This window comes from Marmota monax, unplaced genomic scaffold (assembly GCF_021218885.2).
Source record: "Marmota monax isolate L192 unplaced genomic scaffold, Marmota_monax_Labrador192_F-V1.1 WCK01_AAM20220418_F8-fsc00171, whole genome shotgun sequence".
Lineage (NCBI taxonomy): Eukaryota > Metazoa > Chordata > Mammalia > Rodentia > Sciuridae > Marmota > Marmota monax.
The window spans coordinates 1,217,601-1,239,850 of record NW_026694658.1 but is presented as its reverse complement, the minus strand read 5'-3'; the positions used below and the strand labels follow the sequence as shown (position 1 = coordinate 1,239,850).

The window sequence follows — 22,250 nt, the reverse complement described above, 5'->3', positions numbered from 1 at the left end:
CACAGGCTCTCTTCCTCCCTCAAAAGCCTAAACACTGGCTGTCTCCAGATGGCCTCCTTCCCTGGCCTCCCTCCCATCTTCCTGATGCCCCTTCCCCCACACCCTCGTAAACTACACTTGTCCTTCCCCGATTTGCCCTTCTCCGCAGAACTCACTGCCTCCTGATGTCCTAGGCAACGTGTCTGTTTTATTTATAGTCTCTCCTCCACTGGACTGTGAACTTCTGGAGGGCAGGTATTTTCGACTGTTTTATTCCCTACCATATCCCCAGAGCACAGAACATAGATGCTCAAGAAATATTTGAGCAAACAAATGAATTCCCTGTGACCCACCCTACCCTACACTATACCACCTGGCCAGGTGCCTCAGTCAGCTCAGGTCTGGCCCTGATACGTGGCCCCCGTCTGGCCTCTCCTTTCTGGGTTTCCGATCCTCCAACTGTAAGATGGACAGATGGGGCTGAAACTCCACCAGCATTCAGTGTGTTTGTGTTCCATGGTGCCTTCTACTCTCTGAGGCCAGAGTAGAAGCGGGCGGGATGTAGACAGGGAATTCACAGAGGCAGGGGATGGGGGTAATGGATGGTACCTGTGGGGAAGAAATCTCTAGGCCTGAAGTCTCCTACCTAGAAACAGGTGGGGATATGTTGTTGGACGGAGCTAACAAACAGACTTCAGAAAGGTTTCTCCAAAAATATATCCATATTTTAAATCATCTTCAAAGTCCAGTCTGGGAAGCATAAGGAACGGAAGTCAGGTCCTCTAAAGGTTAAGGTTAGGGGTCGTAAGTCCAGAACCGAGTTGTTACCAGAGGAAGCCAACCATCAGGCAGGTCAGTGTGGGAACCAACAGGGTGGGCAGGGGCAAGGCCAGCAGCTGTCCTGGAGCCCGGGACCTGAACACCTGTCGATCTCCCAGGCGCTGCAGGGGCCTGACATTCTCACTCATCTTCAGCGTCTGCTCCTTGTTGTAGTACAAGTTCTGGGAGAATGCCAGGATCTGTGGAAGGAAGGCAGGGCTCAGGTGGAGCCACACTCCCTGCTCTGTGACCTCAGGCCAGTCACCTCACCTCTCTAAGCCCTCACTAGGAAAAAGATGCTCAGAATCATTAACTCTCCAGCTTGTCTTGTCATAAAGATGAAAGAAACAAGGGACGTAAATTACGTAGCATTGATAGGGGGCTAAGTTTCCATTATTTTAACTCACAATTTTGAAGGGCTAGGATTTGCCATCACTGCTACCACTGTCACTATTCACTGCAGCACAGGGATTCTCATTCTTGACATCTATTAACATCCACTAGGGGCTTGTTGGGCTCCAGATGGGCCCCACCCCACAGAATCTCCGATTCAGCCAGTCTGGGTTAAGGCCTGAGAACTGGCATTTCTGGCAGATTGCTACTGGTGCTGATGTCACTAGTCCAGGGACCACACCTTAAGAATCAATGTTGTGGAACAAAAGTACCACAGAGTAGCAATTGGGGTCCTTGGGGCTTACTGCTGTCTCCCCAGAGGCTAGTAGACTATGGAGACTCAGATACCAGTTTCTGAATGAATGAACTGTTTCCTCCTGCCACTGAGCAACTACCCGCCAGCCCCAGGCCCTCCCCCAAGCTGACACCTCTCCCTAGGACACCAGCAGGGTTGACTCCCACTGACTTTTCTGGGAACCTTTTGTGATCATCCCCTTTCACAGCCTCCACTCAACCCTCAGTGCGGGAAAGAAACAGGTCGGATCTTCCTCATCTGTCTGCTCCATGGAGTGTCCAAAGATTGAATTAATGGACTTCCGTTCCCTGGGCATCCCCACCTCAGGGGACCTCTGGGGACAAACCAAAGCATGATTTCTGAGGAGCTGGGCGGTGGGAGGCTGCACCTTGCCCTGGTACTGTGTACCTGGTCCCTGTGGAGCTGGATGGACTCCTCGAACACGGTCCAGACCACAGTCTCAGCGCAGCTTGGCGTGGTGAGCGAGCCCAGGTAGCGGAAGTAGCGCCTCAGCTTCTCCTCTTCAGGCAGCAGGTCCAGCAGGCTGCTCTCCCTCATCGTGGTGCTCATCTCTGGGGTTGGGGGTCAGAGACCCTTATACACCTCACCCTGACTGCCAGCTGCCCCCCTACCCCTGCCCTTCCGGTGTGGGGAGAAGCTCCCTCCTCTCACCTGCCCTCCTTCCCCATCCAGACTCACCAGGTTTGGGGATATGGGACAGAGCCTCCACCAGGGGCTGGAAACCCTTGTTTGTTTTGTTCCCCTCCTGAAATAGAAGGGAAGAGGGCTTGGCAGGGGACCCGGGGAGCCACTAGTGACTGCCAGCTCATTCTGATCTGGGGGAGGAGAGGCAGCTTCCAGGACTGAGGCTCTGAGTGCCTCTCGGGCTTGGGGGGCATCGGCCTGCCTCCCCCAGGCCTCTAAGCAGCCACTCCTCACGCCCGGCTCGCTGGGCGCTGGGCATGGGAGTCCTACCTGCACCAGGAAGGCCAGCACGGCAGTCTGGTCTTTAGGAGTCTGCCCATCCTTCTCATTGCTCCTTGTCCCCCTCTCTTTCTCATGTACTATGTGCATCTGGGAAAGGGTGAGAGAGGACCCGTGAGGGGGATAGAACACCCCCTTGCCCACCATGGTTACACACCCAGAGCCTAGCTGAGGCACCCATTGGGAAAAGACCTCACCTCCATCGCAAAGCGTTCCCCGTCGAGGCTGTGCTCCGAGCCCCTGTCTAGCTCCTTAGACCAGTGCAGGTGAAACTGCGTGGCCCGGTACGGCGCAGCCAGGCCTCCTCCAGAAATCCTGGACTCATTTCCCAGCGACACCATCACTGGGGGACACAGGAAGGGGCCCAATCCCTGTACCAGCCTCCCTTCAGCCTCTCCCAGCCCCCCATGACAACTCCATACAGACAGGACCTTCTCCTACCTCCCCCACTTTCTGAGCTCCAGTTCTGGGCCTGGATGGGGTGATGCAGCCCCAGACCCTACGGGGAATGCCTAGCTGGCCTCCCTGCCTCCCTCTCCCTAGTCTGCACATACCCCACTGCCCCAAAATGCAACTCTGCCCTGGTCTCTCCTCTGCCTCAACCCCTCTGTGATGCCCTGGCCTGGTCAGGGTAATGTCCAACCTCCTCAGCCCTGGGTGACCTGGCCTGGCCGTGCTCCGCCCCTCCTAGTTTTATTCCCGGTCCTCCATGCACACAGAACTACAGCTCGCAGTTCCCTGAACACCTTGCTTCACGCCTCCATGCCTTTGCAAAGGTCGTCCCTTCTTCCTGGAACGGTCCCTCCCCCACCCCAGACTAGTCTGATGAAATGACTGAAAACAGCTACAGTGTCCCTCCTCTGGGAAAGTCCTCTCTGATGGCCCCTCCCCTCCTCAGCAAAGGGGACCTGGGCCTGGAGCACCCCTTCCCTCCCAGCGCTCAGGGCCTCGGGGGTCCCTGCCACAGAAACCTATGCCTGTCCCGGTCCTCTAACCTCCATCCAGCACCCCCTGAGACCCACCTGTGTGCCCATTATTTTCCACTGTCCACTTTTGCTTTTTATCATAGCCAGAAAAAGAGAAGCGTCCCAGGTTGTAGTTCACCGCCTTCCTGGTGACGATGTTGACAGGGGACTGGTGATTCTTCTGGCAGTCTCCACCCCACTGGTTGGGCCCTGAGCAGGGGGGAGGGGGTGGAGACTCAGGGCCACCTCCACATCACTGAGTTTAGGCGCCACCATCAGCCCATAGGCGGGGAAGTCTTGGGATGGGGAGGGCACTGCAGTGGGGGTGCTCCACTCAGCACTCAGCCCACCCCACCCCACTGTCTTCCTCCTCCTCAGTCACACACAGGCAAAGTCAGGGAGGCCAGTTCCAGGGGCTTGGTGCAGGGTGGGAACAGGCTTGCCTGCTGGTGGCTGTGGTAGGGACAACCTCGAAATGCTGGGCATATCTCTCTCTGAGCTCTGGTGTTCTCAACTATAAAGTGGGAACTTTGATGGTAACCTGCTTCCTGGCAGCATTAGAAGAGTGAAGTCACTGAAGGGGAGATGACTTAGGAAGCCTTGCAGCGGGGCTTCCTGAAAGAGCCACCGTGAAAGGAACCTCAAACATGACACAGCATTATCTGAGGAGTGAGAGGGAGGAAGTAATCCCCAGGGGAGCCTGGCTCCACACGCCCTGGTGACATCAACCCCCAGATTTGCAGGGGAAGAAGTGGGGTGCCACTGGCAGTCACTCAACACAGCAGGGCAGGAAGATGGCAGACCTGAGGGAAACTGGTCAGGATTTGAATAAAAAGTGCCAAGTGCCAGGCACCATGGAACGTGCCTGTAACCCTAGTGACTCAGGAGGCTGAGGCAGGAGGATCACAAGTTCAAGGCCAGCCTGGGTGACCTTAAGGAGACTCTGTCTCAAAATAAAAAATGAAAAGGGCTGTGGGTGTGGCTCAGTCATAAAGCACCCTAGTACAAAAAAAAAAAAAAAAGAGCCAAGAACCATCTCCCACCAGAAAGGGTATCACTGGAAGAGAGCCAACTCCCCAATGATCCACTGTGTTGCCTCTTTATAGCTGTTGCTGACCTATTTCCCAGGGAACTCACCCTCAAAGTGACAGGAGGTACCAGCAAAAGCACTCTATGTGAGTGTGAATGTATTTGAGAAGGAACAGATGTCTGACAGGGGCCTATGGTCACTCCTCATCCTCCTCACCTCCCTGGAGGAAGTAACCCCCAGGGGAGTTACTTCCATTTTGATTTGAATGGACTCTACCATGCAGCAGGGCCTGTCCTCAAGACTGGTTGTACTCACCAAGGCAGCTGGCAGAGCAGTTGACTTGAACATCGTAGCACCAATGTGACTCTGGGGCAGAGAGAGGAAGAACATGAGGCCTCTGCGTGTTTGTGTTTAGGTCAGAGTAGCTGTGAGCACAGACCTCTGTACCAGGGCATGTGCTCACAACTTCGTGTGTACACAGGAGGATCAGAGGCAGGCAATGTCCCTGGGGTTGAAGCATTCCCTTGGGGTGGTATGGAATGTTCCCTGCGGGGCATGAGAGCCCAGGAAAAGGAGAAGATAAGAAAACCCAGGAATGTTCCCAACCTACCCAAGGACTGCTCATCTTGCCTAGGGCCCCATCCTCAGGGGCCCCCCTGTGACTGTCAGCTCCATCCCTGGAGCTTACCTCAGCCCTCTGCACCCAAGGGTCATCAGCCTCTCCCTCCCTCATTCCCTCCCTGAACCTGGGAGGAAGTTTAGGTGAGAAGGGAGGAGGAGAATGGGAGCTGCTAGTTGCCATCCCAGGGCTGATGGAGGGGAGGGAGGAGGTTGGGCGAGCCCTGCCTGGAATGCCCCCTAGTATTGTTCAGAGAGATTCTTGGTTAAACCCTCACACCATTGTCTGAAAATAGAAGACTCCAGTAAGTCTGAAGAAATGCTGCCCCACACATTGATCATATGGCTGCAAGTTGTGAATAATCAGGGAAGCTATGTGCAGGACAGAGGGGGCCTGTGGGAACCCTCTAAGCCTTCAGCTCAATTTTTCTGTAAGCCTAAAAATGTTCTAAAAATAAAGCTTTTAAAAAGGGTGAGGGGGGCTGAGGTTGTGGCTCAGTGGTAGAGCGCTTGCCTAGCATGTGTGAGGCTCTGGGTTTGATTTGCAGTACCACATAAACATAAATAAATAAAACAAAGGTCCATCAACAACTAAAATATATATATATTTTAAAAATGGGCGTCGTAGCACATGCATGTGATCTCATCAATTAGGGGATGATGCGGGTTGGCTGAGGCAGGAGGATCGCCAGTTCAACTTGGCAACTTATTGAGACCCTGCCTCAAAATAAAATCATAAAAAGGGCTGGAGATGTAGCTCAGTGGTAGACTGCTTGCCTAGCATACATGGCCCTGCCTTCAATCCTTAGTCCCACCAAAAAAGAAAAACACACTTGTCCCAGGGGAAGAATAAAGCATTGCACCTAATAGTAGAATTCTGGCTGAGCTGCTCAGGAGCTTGTGGGTTTAGGACCAAGTTCCTTCATCTCTCTGAGCCTGAATTTTATCATCTCTAAAGTGGGAGTAACACACCCACCCCATCGGGCTGTGGGGAGAATTGTATGAGGGATGGTATAGTTCTGAATCAAGTCCCATGGACAAGTCTGTCCCTTCCCCCTGCCTTCCCCCCTCTGTCAGTGAGCAGATGGCCAAAGCCAAGGAGGGACAGGAAAGGAGACACATGGAGCAAATTGGAAAGAACTCAGAGATGAGGAAATTCCTAAGAAAAGCACTGCTCCCTGCTCAGCCTCTGAGCACATACCGGTTCCCTTCCTGCCTGGGCTCCCCCACAAGCTCATCTCCTTTTGGAAGATCTAGGCCTGAGAAGGAGTCCCTGGAAGGGGGACAGAGTGGGGAGGAAGCCACACTCCGGGTGGGGGTGGGGGAATTTCTAGGCCAGGAGAGTGAGCGCCCCAGGAAGCTGCCCCCAACCCAACCCCCAAGAGCTGCTTGGGTTTTCAGGTTTCCCAGCTGTGGACCAGTTCTCCAGCTACCCTGCTGGCATGGCCTTTTTTTTAGAAATGCAGTGTCTTCCCCTCTGTCCAACCCCCCACCTCCAGCTGCTGCATCAGGAGAACCCCCATGTGGGTCAACTCTGCCAAGAGCTTTGGCTACCTCCCCTAAAGCCCCTTCCTGAAGGCATAACATTTCTCTCTCTCTCTCTCTCTCTCTCTCTCTCTCTCTCTCTCTCTGTTGGGTGGGAGTGCCAGGGAAGGAATCACTTGCTCAACACTGAGTAGCACCCTGCCCCCACCCCTGGGTAGGCAGAGTCTGGAGCTGAGTCTGTTTTCCTGCCTTCCAGCCCTGCTCCTCCTTTAGCTTAATCTCTGCAAGAAACGCAGTTCACTTTTCTGAGCCCCATCCCCCTCCTGCAACAGAAGGTGCTACTACCAGGGTTCCTGTGCTATGAGATGAAGGACTGACGGTCATTCACACCAAGACAGGTGCCTCCTTATCATCCTGTCATATCCCCACCCCTCAGAAGTCTTGGAGGCAGAAGATGCCTCTGGAGGAGAACCAGCCTCTCCTCTGTGATGGATGACCAAGAGGAGTTATTTCAGGAAACCATGCCCAAGCCAGAGTTCTCGGGAGCCAGTTCTGAAGGGTAGAGCCCCACACAACCTCTCTGGTGGCCCATCTGGTCCAGGATTAGCTTTTCTTAAGAATTTGCCTTTCCCAGGCTCTGGCTTCTGCTCTTAGGTTTGTAGTGGTGACCTCTGATCCACTCTCTTAATCATAGAGACTTTTGACCTGCCTGGCTGAACACTTTTGTAACTACCCTCTTCAGGAGGCAGAAGCCAAGAAAACATAATGGTGATGAGACCAAGGCCAGGGGTCAGGTCTGTGTCTATGGAGTGAGGGTGGGGTTCTGGCTTTCAGTCCAGAGGTGGCAGGGCACCAATCAGCTCAGGTTTGTATTCATTAAAGGAAGGGCCACACTTGCAGAAAATTACCAGCCCACTGTCACTTGCAAGAGGGTCTGGGGAGAAGAGAGCCTACTCAGGTTTTGGCTCCCAGACCCAGATCTTACCTAGTCCACCTGCTAGTCACTCAAATACTGTCCCCCACCTTAACTTACCTACTATCCAACACCCTTCTTTAGAAATGACAGAAGAAGCTCTAATGGACCTTGCTCTCCCCACCCTCTCTCTCTCTTTCTCTCTCTCTCTCTCTCTGAGGGAAGGGGGAATCTTGGAAACTAGCTCAGCAAAACCCAAGTATGTCCTGGGCAAAGTCTCAACACCTCCTGGCCAGGGGTCTGGGGCTCTGATGGGGGCCAATATTCTCTCTTCCCTCTCTCTCAATGGGAGAAGAAATATCTGATTGAGATTTTTGTTTGTTTGTTGGGTCTTTTCTTTTTTAGAACTGGGGAGCCAACCCAGGGCTTTGTACATGTGTAGCAAGTGCTTCAGCCCTGAACTAACTACTTCCCCACCTATGGGAGCAGCAATCTCTGGGAATTTCTATGTGCAACCTGGTCACTCTGTGGCCTTAAGACCCTGATGGGATGAGTCCCACTCAGAAAGCACTTGCGCTAAAAAAGGGAGCCCAGTTAGAGCAAGGGGGGTCAGCTGAGATAGGTTCTGACCAGTTGGCCTCATAACCATCACTAGGCAGCACTTATCACATTCCAAGGTCCTTCACCAAGCACACCATAACCTTACTCCAAACTTTAGAACAACACCTAGTATCAGAATTACTTTCCCCGTTTTGCAAAGTAGAAAACAGGTTAAATGACTCACCCAAGGCCATACAACTGCAATGCTCCCAAATTAAATGCAAATAGGTATTTTTCCTACTAAACCCCATTGCTTAGTGGGTTTGAAATGCCCAACTCCACAAATGAATTTATTTTTACATTCTGCCTCCTCTTTCCTCCTCCCCAGGGAAGGGGCCCTAGGAGTTGCTGCAAGATGCCTCTCATCCCCATACCCATTCGGCCAGCTAAGTCCCTCCCGCAAAGGGCACACACTCTTTCCCTCTCTGCCTCTGAGGACACCCTTGCCCCTCACTCCATGACTCCAAGAGCAGAGAACATAGAAGATTTGGCCAGGGTGGATCCCAAGAAACATCCCAGGGGTAACTTGCCTGGGGACTGGCAGATGAGGTCTTCCTGTGAAGGACTACGGGGTAGCAGAGCAGGTGCCAGCCACTGAAAGCGCTTTTAGCTCCTTATCAAATATTAACACGCCTCTCCTGCTACCTCCCACCTAGACGAATAATTAAGAGCTCGGCCTCACCATTAATCTTTAAACGAAAATCACCTTGTCCGGAAAGACCGGCTCAGCCGGGACCTCGGGTCTCCAGGTGACCCCCGCCGGGATCCAAATCCAGCACTGGGGATTGGGGAGAAAAGGGAAGCCTACAATTCTCGGAGCAAAGAACCCAGGGTGGGAAGAGGGGAACGCCGGTATCCCAAATGTACCCCCACTTGCTGTCCCTGGGTCAGTGCCAGCCCCAGCATTGAGCTGCGGCAGGATGGACGGCCACACTCGGACAGACCAAGGAAGATTAAGGTGAGAAAAGGAGGCGTGCGTCGAGGCGGGTCCGGGAAGCTTCCTTATCACAGACTCATACACCCGCCTCGCCGTGGGCCGCCGGGCCACGCGCACACACACCGCAATAGTTCACACGTGTGCACACACTCCCCGGCACCGGCCAGCGGACACGTGTGTGCGCACACGAGCTCGCGCAGGGCCCCATCTGGCTTCAGTCTAGCCTCTCCGGGTGCACACAGCTCCGTGCACAAGCAACCCGGGACGATGCGCAGCCGGAGCGCACCAGCCGGTACCGGCGAGCGTCCGAAGCAGAACAGAGCTAGGTGAGCAAAAGGGGCCACCCGAGGGCTTCCTGAGGCGCGCTCACCTGCGTAAGCCAAGGGCCCGGCAGTGGCAAGGGCCAGGAAACCAAGCAGCAGCCACATGATGCGCCAGAGCAAAGAAGCTGCCAAGCCCGGGATCGCGCACCAAGGATCCCGCGTGTGTGTGTCCGGGGGGTGTCGCGATCATGCCGCCCAGGGTTTTATAGCTGAGCCGCGACGGGAGGGAGCCCCGACAGCAGGCGTCGGGAGGCGGCTCCTCCCCCTGGCGGGTCGTTCCCTCCCCTCGCCGCGTCCAGTCTCTGATCTGAAATCTTCCGCTCTCCCCTGTCCCCCGCCCCGCCCCGTCACCCTTTGCTGGGTGGACCAGGACCCCTCACCCACTCCACATCCTCTGGCTCAGAAACAACACCTTTTCTGCTCCGCTCCCTCCCTATCCCAGGTTTGAGAACAGGGAAGCGACACCACAAGGTACTTGATCCACCGGGGGTGAGTGCCCCAGATTCCCGACTACCATCATTTTGATGCCAACCATTGCTCAGAGGTCTCAAAGTGGGTATTTGGAATGCCTTGGGTAGGGATGGGTGGAAATAACCTCGGAGAGATGGGCGAGTTAAAGGCTGTGCAAAACTGTTTGTTGAATCGGTGACTCAGTAGGAAGGTTCTCTTGTCTCTCAGGCAGTGGTTGCTGATTCTCTGTATATCATCTCTTTTTCCTCCCAGGATGCAAATTTAAATATATATATATTTGTAAGTAGACACAATACCTGTACTTTATTTATTTATATGTGGTGCTGAGGATCAAACCCGGTGCCTCATATATGTTAGGCAAGTGCCCTAGGGCTGAGCCACAACCCCAGCCCCCCACCCCACCCCCGCCCCCCGGAAATTTAACTTTTAAGCTGACCAAACACCCTTCTTCCCATATAAAGCAAAGCTGTCCCTAAACTGCTGTTGCCCGACTTTATTTGATGACCAGAGCTGGGAGAGGGGATAAAGGGACAGAAGTGAGGAGTGAATTGCAAAAGAGACTCAATGAGGGAGAAACCGATGGTGTCAGAAGGGAGGAGCTAGGTCCTGTTGAGTTCCCCCAAACCCAATAGACAAGATGGTAAGAGAAGAGACCAGGGTCTGCCTGAATCCACCCCGAGTTTTTCCTTCTGCCAGGATCTCCAGAGTCCAGAGAAAGTCCTCCTTTCCTTGAAGGAGGTTCCAAAATGTGGGGAAATGGAGTTGTCCTCTCTATCCAAGCAGTGGTCTCTTGTGTCCTCTCTTAGATGTGGTCCTCCTCTCCCCAGCCACCTCCAGGTGGTGAGGGCTTCCATGGAAGTTTAGGAAGCTCAGACTGAGGGTGGGGGGGACAGGGAATCAGCCAGTGGACCCCTCCATCAACAGGAAGCCCTGTTTCTCTGGTCCAGCCACTTCCCCATCCGTTGCCAATCTCCCAGTCTCTACCAGCCTTTGAACTGGGTTAGGGACTACTGAAGGGGGATCGACCTCCCCAGAACAATCAAGGCATAGGGGCTTCCTCCTTGGTTAGATTCATGGCTGACTCTTCTGGCCCAGGATCACACAGCCTCACAGAGCAGCTTTGATCCTACAGGGGGTGTCTAAATCAGGCTTAGAATTTCTACACTGTTTTAGAATTTAATCTCCAACCTGGAAGCATAACAGTCAGGGGAAGGATTCCACACCTTCTTCTAGGGAGCTTCTTGGGGGCAGGGGGAGAATTCGTGTTCATAGGTCTGAAAAAAGAAGCCTGTCCCTGGGAATTAAGACTACTCCGTGCTGGACATAGGACATAGTGATGCCTGTCTCTGTGATCCAGCAACTCGGGAGACTGAGGCAGAAGGATCACAAGTTCAAGGCTAGCCTGAGCAATTTAGGGAGACCTAGTCCCAAAATAAAAATTTAAAAGGCTGGGGATGTAGCTCAGTGATAGAGTGCTTACCTAGCATGCACAAAGCCCTAGTACTACTCCCTTCATTAAAAAAAAATAAAAATAAAAATCCAGAAGGTCCCTAGGACCCATGTCAACTGCCTGACAAGAGTGAGACTTGATGGAGTTAAGGGGCTTTTTTTTTTTTTTTTTTTTTTTTTTAAAGAGAGAGGGAGAGAGAGAGGGAGAATTTTAATATTTTATTTTTTAGTTTTTGGTGGACACATCTTTGTTTGTATGTGGTGCTGAGGATCGAACCCGGGCCGCACGCATGCCAGGCAAGCGCGCTACTGCTTGAGCCACATCCCCAGCCCAGTTAAGGGGTTTTGATCAGTAACTTCTGGACCCACTTAAAAATCCACTGCACTGCAGGGTGGGGGCTAAGGGAGAGGAGGGTGGGAGGGCCCTGGGTATATTTTTGGGCCAGGCTGTGGGGGTGTCCCTCTGAGTAAGTGGGTGTGGTTTGGACATTCACTTGCTCACAGATGCATCTTAATGATGGCACTGCAGAGGCTGAGAATGGTGCTGTGGATAGTCAGGGGATACACCTATCTGGCGTCTCTGACATTGGAGTCATGCACGTGGAAGGCTCCTCATTCCTGTCTTAACCTTCCCAGCATTATCTCCCAGCCCCAGATCCAGTCTTGGGCTACCATAAAATAGTCACTTGTCACAGAGTCTAGACTACCTGGAGCCCAACTTCCCTGAAAGGGACAAGGCCTGATTTAGGGTCATTAGAGTAGAGATGGATGAGGACATGTTCCAGTGACTTACAGGACCCATAAAAATTGTCAGCCTGAAAAATCTGAGTGGGAAAGCCCTGCCCAGTGTCCCAGCCCTGCAGTGGCCTCCTTTCTCTTACTTAACCCAAGGTCTACTGTGTTCTGAACTCAGTGTTCTGAGTTCAAGTCTTTACTCTTCCTCTGACTCAGGGATAACCTTGGGCAACTTTCCTATTTGTCTCTGATTGCAACTTCCTCATCTATAAAATGAAGGTGATAACCTCTGCCCCGCTGACCTGTGCCAATAAACAGTTACTGGGAACCTGCTGTGTGCCAGGGACTGCCCTGCCCAGCCTTTCACAACTGACTTCATGGTACCTGGGTGTGGCCAACAGCTCATGGGTGATGAAAGATGAATTACAATCCTTGTCCTCTTAGTATTCTCCCTTGTTTGGCCCTGTCTAGATCAGAAGGGAGGCAGTGGGGAAACTAAAGGACTGTAGAGTCAAGTGACCCTGCTGGCTCCACCCACTTTTCTAGGATGTCCTCTAAGCCTCAGTTTCCCTTATCTGTAAAATGGAAATCATACTCTTATCTTTCTCATAGTTGGCTGTGAGGTTCAATGAGTTAAAGCCTGAGGGAGGTTGACCCAGGGCTTGGCACATTGGCACATGTGACCATGAACTCTGAGAAGAGGTCCCTTACCTGGATTAAACCTAGGTGGGTATGAATGTGTATTAGTGGGAGGGGACACTAGTCTAGACCAAGGAGGATCCCTGGTACATTCACGCTCTTCTTGGGTTCCCAAGGGAAGGAAGGGAACTTCAAATGTATAGATTTGAAAATGTGAGATTTGGACTCAATCCCTCCTGGGACAATGACAGGCATGGGATAGAGGCAAAAGGAGCTGAGACCCTGCACTTCTATTCATAGGTCAAAGGAAGGTCAAGTACACAACCCTAAACAGAAAACCACCATTTCTTGTGTTCAGGGTGGAGGGTGGGCAGACAATGTAAGAAGACTGGCACAGTTTGGGGACCACACTGCCTTGGGTTTTCATCCCCAGTGTTCACCCTTCACCTCCCTCAAGCCCAGTGTCCTGACTAGGAAAATGGGGATAAAGACAGCCCCTTCACATGGGTATGGTTTGAATTCAATTAAATGGTACTGGGTAAAAGCCCTGGTAGAGGTCCAGGCACAATAAACTTCAGTTGTAATTAATAGTTGTTAATGGAGTTATGCCCAGAATATTCCAGGAGACCAGAGAAGGGGCAGTTAAATCAATCAGTGGGTGGGAGACTGGAGAAGGGTTCCTAAGGGAGATGATATGGGCTGAGTCTTCAAAGACAAGAGGGTTATTGGAATGAGAAAAGCCATGGAGGTAGGGTGAGAGATGAGACTGGAGAGGTATTTGGCCCCTGACAGACAGGACTTGATTTTTTGGATTAGAAAGTTGGACTGATCTTTTCTTTGGTAGGGGGCATGACGTCGAGACTCTGATTGTGTGTGTGTGTGTGTATTTCGGGAGGTACTGGGGATCAAGTTCCTGGCTGCTTTACCACCAAGTTATATACCCTGCCCTTTTTGTTTTTATTTTTTATTATTCTAAATTTTGAGACAGGGTCTCACTACGTTACCCACGCTGTCCTTGAACTTGAGCACCTCCTGCCTCAGCTTCTGGAGTCGCTGGGATTGCAGTTGTGCTCCACCACAGCCAGCAAGACCCTGATCTTCCAGGCCAGGAAACATCCTCCGAAAGAGACACTCACCCCCAAAGGGAACAGGGATCCTAAGTGACTTCTCTGAGCTGCGGAAGAGAAGCTGGGGCTCTGAGGGGCCAACTGCCAACAAAGAGAGAGCAGAGGTGGGATCTGAACCCTGGTCTCCTGCCTCCGCCTGCCGATGCTCCTTCCATGCTGTCTCACCTCTCCAACGCACTCCTGCTTCCCTCCTACGGAACCCCAGCCTCCATCTGTCCTTGTTTTCTGCACTTTTAGAGTCTCCACTGATTAGCAGAGGATTCATGGAAAGGTTTATGGAGATTCCAGCTTTTGAATCCCTGAATGTTGACATTGAATCCACACGCAACCAGACTTAATCAACAGTGTGGGCTCCACCACTCCCCAGGCTGGATCTGCCATATTCCAGAAAAAGCAAGAAAGTTTTTCTTTTTCTTTTTTTTTTGGGGGGGGTTGGGCACCACCCATGGAGGCTGCAGTCCCTCTCCCTCCTCTTTACACCTACATTGTTCCTCTGGTCTGTGGAGACAATTCTGGTGAGTGAAGGGAAGAGGGGATGGGGGAGACAGAGAGAGAGAAAAAAAATGAGCAAGCTGGAGGCTGTCACTGGGTCAGGGTAGAGCCTTCCATGGTAGAGGAATTTGCAGAAACTTCTGCCCCCAAACATTCTGAAATAGGAACAAGCAGTATGACACACAGAAAAATCCAGCAATGGAGATGACATAAGTCCTGTTCCTGCCCCACAGAAAGCGTAGGAATTACACTCTTAATGGTTGTTCCTTCCTCCTCAGCCCTGAGCCTTAAGAGGTCAGGCAGGAGGCTGAGATCAGAGCTTCCTTGGATTTTCCAAGTGTTTCATTCACATTCTGGCTTTGGGGCGGAGAGACCCCTAAAAAGGGCCATGAGGGGGAATCATGTGGGGAGAAAAAGAAGAACCACACAGGCACCTTGGCTGGGGGAGGGCATATTCCTCAGTGAACGTTGTGGCAACATTAAGAAAACAGGCTTTTTCTGGTGTGTGTGTTTGAAATTTTTTTTCCCCAAAGTCATTCAAATAACACCTTCTCATTGTAGAGCATTTGGAAAGAAGGAGGAAAATGATGTCTTCCAGAGGCAATCATTTAAAAATTTGGTATTTTAATTTAGAAAGAAAATATGCACCTTAATTTGTGTTTAATTTTTCCATGTTTCCTTCCAGTCTTTATCTATATATAAACACACCAATGACAACATGAACAATTTAGTCTCCTGCTTTTTAACCTTCACAAAACAGTGCAAACATGAGGTCATGTTACTGCACAGCCTTCAACTGTGATTTTGTGACTCCACACTATAACCAGGTGTGTCATCAACATACTTACCATTATAAATAACTGCAGAGAACATCTTCCCACTGGAAGAACAGGGCCACAAAACAAGGAAGGAAAGGAGGGATCCCAGTTCCTCTTTCCAGCTCCTCATTGATCAGAGCTACTGTAAGTTCATGAAATGGGGTGAAGTTAAAGTAAAAAAGTTTGTGAGGGTCCCTTGAAAGCCAGGTGGAGAATCTGAGCCTGGAGTCCTAACTCTTTGACCTCTGATGTATGTAACATAGGGACTTTGTGTGGTGGTGATGGTGGTGGTGGTAGTGGTGGTGGGGAGTAGGGGGTTTCTGGGTAGATTTGCAGGGTAGAAAGGGTATTAGGACAAAAAAATGCATCTGCACAAGGGCGCCCTCTGCTGTTCTTGCTCTTCCAAGAGTTTGGGGTTGTTTCACAGTTTGGAAGTTCTCCGTTTTAACTGTAGGTCCTTCCTTACTCTTTCCTTTCCAAGTGAGAGTAGGGTATCATTTCACAACAGTGAAACAGAATTTAGAGAGTTGGAAAAAAAATCTTTAGACTCACACCATCTTTGATACCCAGAACTTTAGCCTCCTTAAAAGAAAGAAGCAGTTGAGAATGAAGTAGCAAGTCCCCTGAAGAAGGTGGCCTAGCCACTTCCTTCTCCAGGTGTAGGGCAGGATGGAAGTATTTATTAGAGCTGCAGAAAGCAGCTGAGGTGTACCCAGAAAATACAGTTAGATCACCTGTGCATCTGACAAGGGTTATCTACAGGAACATGTGAGGGTCTGATAAACCTACTCTTCCTCCTTCCTCATGGCAACTGGGAAAGGGCTGGCTCTTTCAGAGTAAGTAACCCCAATGTCCCAGAAGTGTAGTTAAAGTTTAATGAAGCCTCTGTGGGATGGGTTGGGGCAGGTGGCTTCATGGGGTGTAGGGCTTGTGCAATTGCAGAAGGCTGTACTTTGAAGGTCGTTGCTTGGCTTAATGCTCTGCTGTCGTTGTCGTGAAATGCTTAATTTTTGAACAACAGGCTCCACATTTTATTGTGTAGCATACAATGGAGTGAGGGTGGAATGGGGGTGTCTGTCTTTTGGCTGCAAATCCACCCTCCCAGGACTGTCTGGGGAGCATCTGGGCAATGGGCGTCTTAAAAGAACAACCTGTGAAACTGCAGCCCTTTGTAGAGCCCTCTTTTGGCGCAGCTTCTGCTTTCACGAAGTGTTCGGCGATTGTTTGTTCGCCGCCCACCGCGCTAAGCCAGGGCAGCCTCTGAGCCCTCCAAGGCGCAGCCTAGGAGTCCCAAGATGCATGCCAGCGCCAAGGCTACCCGAACGTCCACCGCCTTCTGCTTACCGCGCTGCCTAGCAACCGGGTCAGTGGTGCGCGGTCCGTGGCAGCCCTGCGCATGGTGCGCCATGGCCAGCCCCAGACTCCTCTCCACCTGAGCCAGCCTCAGCCCGCGTTATCTGGCAGTGCTGGGCTTGACAGTTGGGCGCTTTCTGCAGGCTTGGCTTGTCTGTGATGTGCTGAACAGCACCTGCTGGTCTGACTTCTACCTTTATTATCTGATACTGCACCCAGAGCTGATAAGACTCCGGGAAGCCCTGGGACACTGCGCAAGAGCACGTCCGCAGCAATGTGGGACCGGCCCCTCTGTTCTCAGTCGAGCGCACACGCATGGCCTTCTGGTTGCTCCCGTGCCTTTGGGGCTTTCTTTTCTGAACTGGTTCCCGCTTTGAAGAGTTAGACTCCGCCTCCTGGAGCTTCCCTGAATCCTGTCATAGGGCTGGGGGTGCAGCTCAGTGGCAGAGCGCTTGCTTAGCATGCACAGGGCCCTAGGTTCCACCCCAACACCGCAAAAGCCCGAACCAAACCAAACCAAGAAACAAAACGTACAAAACAAAACAAAAACAAGAAACAAAACCCAACCTCACCCAGTATCACGGTCACTACAGTCGTGCTCAATTCATTGGGCAACCTTGACACCTACACCCTCTGAGGCAAAAACCTGACCCTGAACCTCACTTCTTGTCAAGACGTTGGGAAGCAAGGAACAGGAATGTCCACACAATCTGGGGTAAAGGAGGGACATTCAGTTCGTGAAAGACGCATGGGAGGGATCCCAGGGCTTTTCTTTCCTGTCTTGCAATTAACAGTATCTGTACAGCTTAGATGCTGTAAAAAGGGCTGAGTCCTTGGAGACTGGGGAAAGGCTTCCTGGGCCCAGCTACCCAGCTTCCCCAATTCACAGGACAGGTCTTTAGTGGACAGGGACTATGTTCAGAATGCGTGAATAATTACCGAGGCCAAGACAAAGCATGGCTTCAGTTTTGCCCACCTCTCCCTAGCTGCCTGAGTCTGCTCAGACCATGACCTTCGCTGAGCCACTCGGGCAAGCTTGGCCTTCCCAGGTGATTCTGGTCAAATGAGCAGTGGCCTGAATTATTGAGGCAACGGTTCAGAAGGGTTATTGGACCGGTGTGGACACTTTCTGGAGTCCAGGTCGGATTCCGAGTGGAAGCCGTAAGTGGGGGACGTGATGAGTTTCAGCACCACAGGGTGGACAGCAACCCGGAGGCAGCCACGGAACAAGACTACGGCCTGCCCCAGCCTGGCTCTTCCCTCTCCCCCTCCCACCCGGATCCTTACCCAGGGAATCCCCGCGGAGGGGCGGTCCCCCGCAGCGCCGAGCTCCCTCGCCTGCCTCCAGACGCAGAGGCTGTGTGGAGCCCGGGGCTAGCGCTCTGGGAATGAGCGCCCCATTTGAAGTCAAGGATGAGGGACAGAGGGAGGAGCGGAGCCGAGCTTGCCTAGGAAGGCAGGTGCTTCAACGGGGGCTGAAGGGTGAGCCCTGGTTAAACCCCTTGAACCTCTCTTGAGTTTGCTTTGGAATCACAGTGTAGAGGCCTGGCCGGAGGAGAATGGACCCTCAGGCCCTTGCAGGTCCAGACCTTGGCAACCTCAACCTTAACCTCCTGCTCAGGCAAGATGAGGGCACCTCTGATGCGGAAATGGGTACAGAAGGGTTATTTGGGAGAGAAACAGAGCAGTCTAGCTGCCCTGACCTGGTGGCAGTGAGGGAAGTTAAAAACTGTCTTGGCCCTCTGTGGGGTTAAGATCACAAAGCTTCTGCAGTCTGCTCTAAGCCTCACAACAGCCCCAAGAAGTAGGTACCCCCAATGCACTGTAATCCATGAGAGAGCTCAGACAGGGTGGCCATTTTCTTCAAGTCACACAGTTAGAGATTATTTGAGCCAGGACTTGAGCCAGGTCTTCTGCACACCAGATCTGCTGCTTGTCTTTTGCAGCTTGTATCACTGGGAGTAGTGTCTTCTCTCCAGTTGGGGCTCCCTGCTGCACCTCCACAGGTTGAGGTCAGTTGTGGGCCCCTGGGAATGTGACCCTGGCACTGAGTGTACAAAAATAGAGGGGGAGGCACTTGGAAACAGCAACAAATCATGGCCTTCAAAGGGCAGGGGCATGTGGCTAGGGAACCATGGACAGATGGGGTCTTCCTATCCCCCTGTCTTCTTCCCCTGGCAGGAAGAAGCATAGATCTCCCATCAATATGGAAGGTTCAATTTAAGTCACACCTTATCCGTTTGGCCCTTTTGGGGGATCTGTTCCACAGGCAGTCCCTGGGAGTAGGTCAGGGTCTTACCTCCTCACTATTTCAGCCTCCTGAGATTTCCCATTCTACCTACCTGGCAAAGTCTTCCTTCCTCTCCTTCTATGGTCAGGCTTCAAGCAGAGCTGAACTGAAAAGTTCCAATAGCAGCATCCCCCTAGCTGAGGCCTCTCAGCTAGGAGCCCCGCCTCAGGCAGATGTCACTGAGAAGTGGAGATGTCTCTTGCCTCTATCTGGGTCGGTTGTCCCCCACCTGAGGCTGTAAGCTTTCCCAGGACAGGAACCACATTGACTTCTGCAGCACAATTAGACACACACACAGAAGGACTCCCCGGATACATGTCAGCAGATCAGCCCTGGGTGACCTGTGCCAAGGAAAGTCAGCAGAAAGCTAGGCTCTTTCCCACCAGTGGTGGCTCAGGATTGTCCAGGGCGGTTTTGCTGAAATAATTGTCCCTGATTCAATCTTGGCTGGGATCCAGCCTTATCCAGTTGCAGGATATATTCAGCATTATGCAAATGATGTGGTAGAAGAACCCTAGGATCTCAGAATATTCTGAATTTATTTTATAGACTAGGTTATAGGCTCAGAGATGGGGCTGTAATTTGCCTTAAATAACATAGCAGGTAGGGAAGGGCCAGTGTCAGAATTTTACTAACACATCAACAGATAGGAGAAAATCACTTTCTTCTCCTAGATTATTTGATCTCCCAGCAGCCCAGGAGACAGCCAGAAGACACAACTGCCAAACAGACTCAGCCTCTTCTGGGTCAGCTGCAGATCACAGTACAACCAGGCTCTAGTTCTTAGTCTTGAGGGGACAGCAGGATCCATTTATTGGTTACATCTGCAGAGTGATGCTAACCCTGGATTTGTCCTGGTCCAATCACTGAACCAGGGAGGTGTGAAGAACTCACACCCAACAGAACTGGTACAGAGGGGACCAGGTACTGTAGCATACTGTCGGCATGATCTATGAGGGAAGAAAATACCACTGGCAGTTCCTCAAAGGATTAAACAGAATTACTGTAATAGTCAACTTTTCATTGTTGGGACCAAAATACCCGGCAGGAACAATTTAGAGGAGGAAAAGTTTGTTTGGGGTCCATGGTTTCAGAGGTTCAATCCATGATTGGCTGGCTGTATTGCTCTGGGCTGGCAGTGAGGCAGAACATTCTAGTAGGGAAATTTGACAGGAAAGCTATTCAGCTCCTGGAAGTCAGAAAGCAGAGGGAAAGAAGGAAGTGTGAGAAGAAAAATAACTCTCTCAAGAAGCTAGAGACAAAATATAATCCCTAGGGGCATGGCTCTAGCAACCACCTCCTGCAGCCACACCCCATTTTAATTAATTAGTAATTAATTAAATTATTAATCCATCCTCTGGCTCAATCCACTGATTAGGTTAAAATTTTCATAATCTAATCATTTTGCCTCTGAACATTCTTTCATTGCTACATGAGCTTTTCAGGGGACATGTCATATCAAACTGTAACACTTACCATATGGTTCACCAGTGTCACTCCTAGTCACATACTCAAGTGAAACTTATGTTCATGTAAAATCTTGTACATGAATGTTCATAGCAGCATTGTTCTCAATAGGGAAAAAGTAGAAACAACCCAAATGTCCATCAACTGATGAGTGGATAAATAAAATGTGGTATCTTCTTTTAATGGGATATTATTCAGATATAAAAGGGAAGGAAATTCTGTTACATGCTATCACATGGATGAATCTTGAAAAAGTTATGCTAAAAAGCACTCACAAGAGAACATATATAGTATGACTCCATTTGTATGAAATGTAAAGAATTGGCAAATTCATGGAGACAAAAAGTAATTAATGAGGCTGGGGCTCAGGCTCAGTGGCAGAGCGCTTGCCTAGCACATGTGAGGCACTGGGTTCAATCCTCAGCACCACATAAAAATAAATGAAGAAAGATATTGTGTCCATCTATAACTAAAAAAAAAACTTTTTAAAAAAAGTAATTAATGATTGCCTGGGGCTGGTAATATTGGGAGAAACTGGTAAATGGCTGCTGGTGGATACAAAGTAGGGATTTGGGGCCTGGTCTGTGAAGGACTTACCCCCTTCACTTAGGCCCTGTGAATGGTTTGATAAAATAAAGGAACTTTCTGCTACTTGGAAAAGGTGCCTCTTCCTTGGGACAGGTTAGTTTGTTAGTCTGTTTGTGCTGCCATAAAAGAATATCTGAGTTGGGTGTGGTGGTTCATACCTATAATCCCAGCTACTTGTGCGGCTGAAGAAGTAGGATCCCAAGTTTGAGGCCAGCCTGGGTAATCTAGTGAGACTCTGTCTCAAAAATAAAATTAAGGCCTAGGGTTGTGGCTCAGTGGTACAACACTTGCCTCACATGTGTGAGGCACTGGGTTTGATTCTCAGCACCACATATAAATAAATGGATAAAACAAAGGTCCATCAACAACTAAAAAAATTTAAAACAAAACCAAATAAAATAAAAAGGGCTGGGGATGTCATGATACAACAATTGCCTAGCATGCATGACACCCTGGGGTGGATCCCCAGTACTAGAAAAAAATCTGAGACTGGTAGAGAGTGCGCTTAGGATATGTGAAGTCCTGAGTAGTATTCAATCCACAACATGAGAGAAAGGGGAGAGAGAGAGAGAGAGAGAGAGAGAGAGAGAGAGAGAGGAAGAAGGAGGAGGAGGAGGAGGAGAAAAGGAAAAAGAATAGAATAGTCAAGACTGGGTAATTTATGAAGAACAGAAATAGTTCTGGAGGCTGAGAATTCTAAGACCAAAGTGCTGACAGGTTTGGAGTCTGTAAGGACTTGGTTTGTGCTTCCAAGATGGCACCTTGATACTGCACCCTCAGGAGCTGGGGAGTGCTGTTCTTCATGTGGCAGAAAGAAAGAGCAGAAACTTGGGAAAGCTCGTTTTTCAACCTGAATCTGTCCCAACCTGGGCCCTGTCTCGTCCTTGAGGGTTCCACCCTTAGGACTTAATTACCTCTCAGGGCCCTAAGTCTTACTATTACCATATTGGGGATTAGGTGTTAGCATATGAATTTTGAAGCGGACACAAACATTCACACCATGCACAACCACTGCCCTTATGCAGTGGGAAGATGGCGTCACATTCCTGACATCCCTGCCATAGTGGGTGCCACAAGCCCTCAAGAGTGTCAGGCCTACTTAGACCTCTGCTCGTCCCATTCAGTGTGACAGCCCTGCTCCTCATTAGCCCAGGGCCATGCCAGCTAGTCTCTGTGCCCGGATGCTGGGGCCCAACATGAACTGTCTCCTCCTCATTTGTGGTCTGCCCTGTCCTAGTTGTTGGTCTTGATGTAGATGATGCGATGGGGGGTGTTGTGTTGTGCAGGACTTACAGGAGGGGGTGCAAGCTCTAAGATTGGAAGGCAATTAGGACATATTAGGGGCTTGTTGGCTGGATCCAACACCTATAGAGATACCCAAAAACCCCAAGATTGGAAGCCTAGAGACCAGTATCCTCATATTCCCTTCATATTCCCCATTGAGAGGACCCTAAGCACACTCCTCTCTTAACATCCTTAC

General features: G+C 50.9%; 1 protein-coding gene and 1 long non-coding RNA gene across 5 annotated transcripts; one reads left to right on the top strand and one right to left on the bottom strand.

Annotated features, from left to right (window-relative positions):
- Positions 1-682: 682 nt before the first annotated feature.
- On the bottom strand, positions 683-9,557 carry Ca4 (carbonic anhydrase 4). The gene is made up of 8 exons (XM_046423235.2): positions 9,389-9,557; positions 4,781-4,831; positions 3,493-3,645; positions 2,668-2,813; positions 2,462-2,560; positions 2,186-2,252; positions 1,895-2,058; positions 683-998 (listed from the first exon to the last, which is right to left on the bottom strand). The coding sequence occupies exons 1-8, from the start codon at positions 9,444-9,446 to the stop codon at positions 804-806; spliced, it is 933 nt and encodes a 310-aa protein (XP_046279191.1). The 5' UTR covers positions 9,447-9,557; the 3' UTR covers positions 683-803.
- Positions 8,756-14,980, top strand: LOC131423349 (uncharacterized). 4 transcript variants are annotated; one of them, XR_009224770.1, is made up of 3 exons: positions 8,756-9,039; positions 12,609-12,722; positions 13,624-14,980. It is a non-coding gene; the product is annotated as an uncharacterized LOC131423349 (long non-coding RNA). The 4 variants fall into 4 exon arrangements; XR_009224768.1 differs by lacking the exon at positions 8,756-9,039 and adding an exon at positions 9,504-9,812; XR_009224769.1 differs by lacking the exon at positions 8,756-9,039 and adding an exon at positions 9,504-9,830.
- Positions 14,981-22,250: the final 7,270 nt, after the last annotated feature.

What these genes read in the sequence shown, in the direction of transcription:
- Ca4 (XM_046423235.2), bottom strand. Translation starts at nt 9,446, where the DNA reads ATGTGGCTGCTGCTTGGTTTCCTGGCCCTTGCCACTGCCGGGCCCTTG. An exon ending in GGGAACGCTTTGCGATGGAG is followed by an intron (nt 2,561 to 2,667) that starts GTGAGGTCTTTT and finishes ACCCTTTCCCAG; the next exon opens with ATGCACATAGTACATGAGAA. An exon ending in TCCAGCTCCACAGGGACCAG is followed by an intron (nt 999 to 1,894) that starts GTACACAGTACC and finishes TTCCTTCCACAG; the next exon opens with ATCCTGGCATTCTCCCAGAA.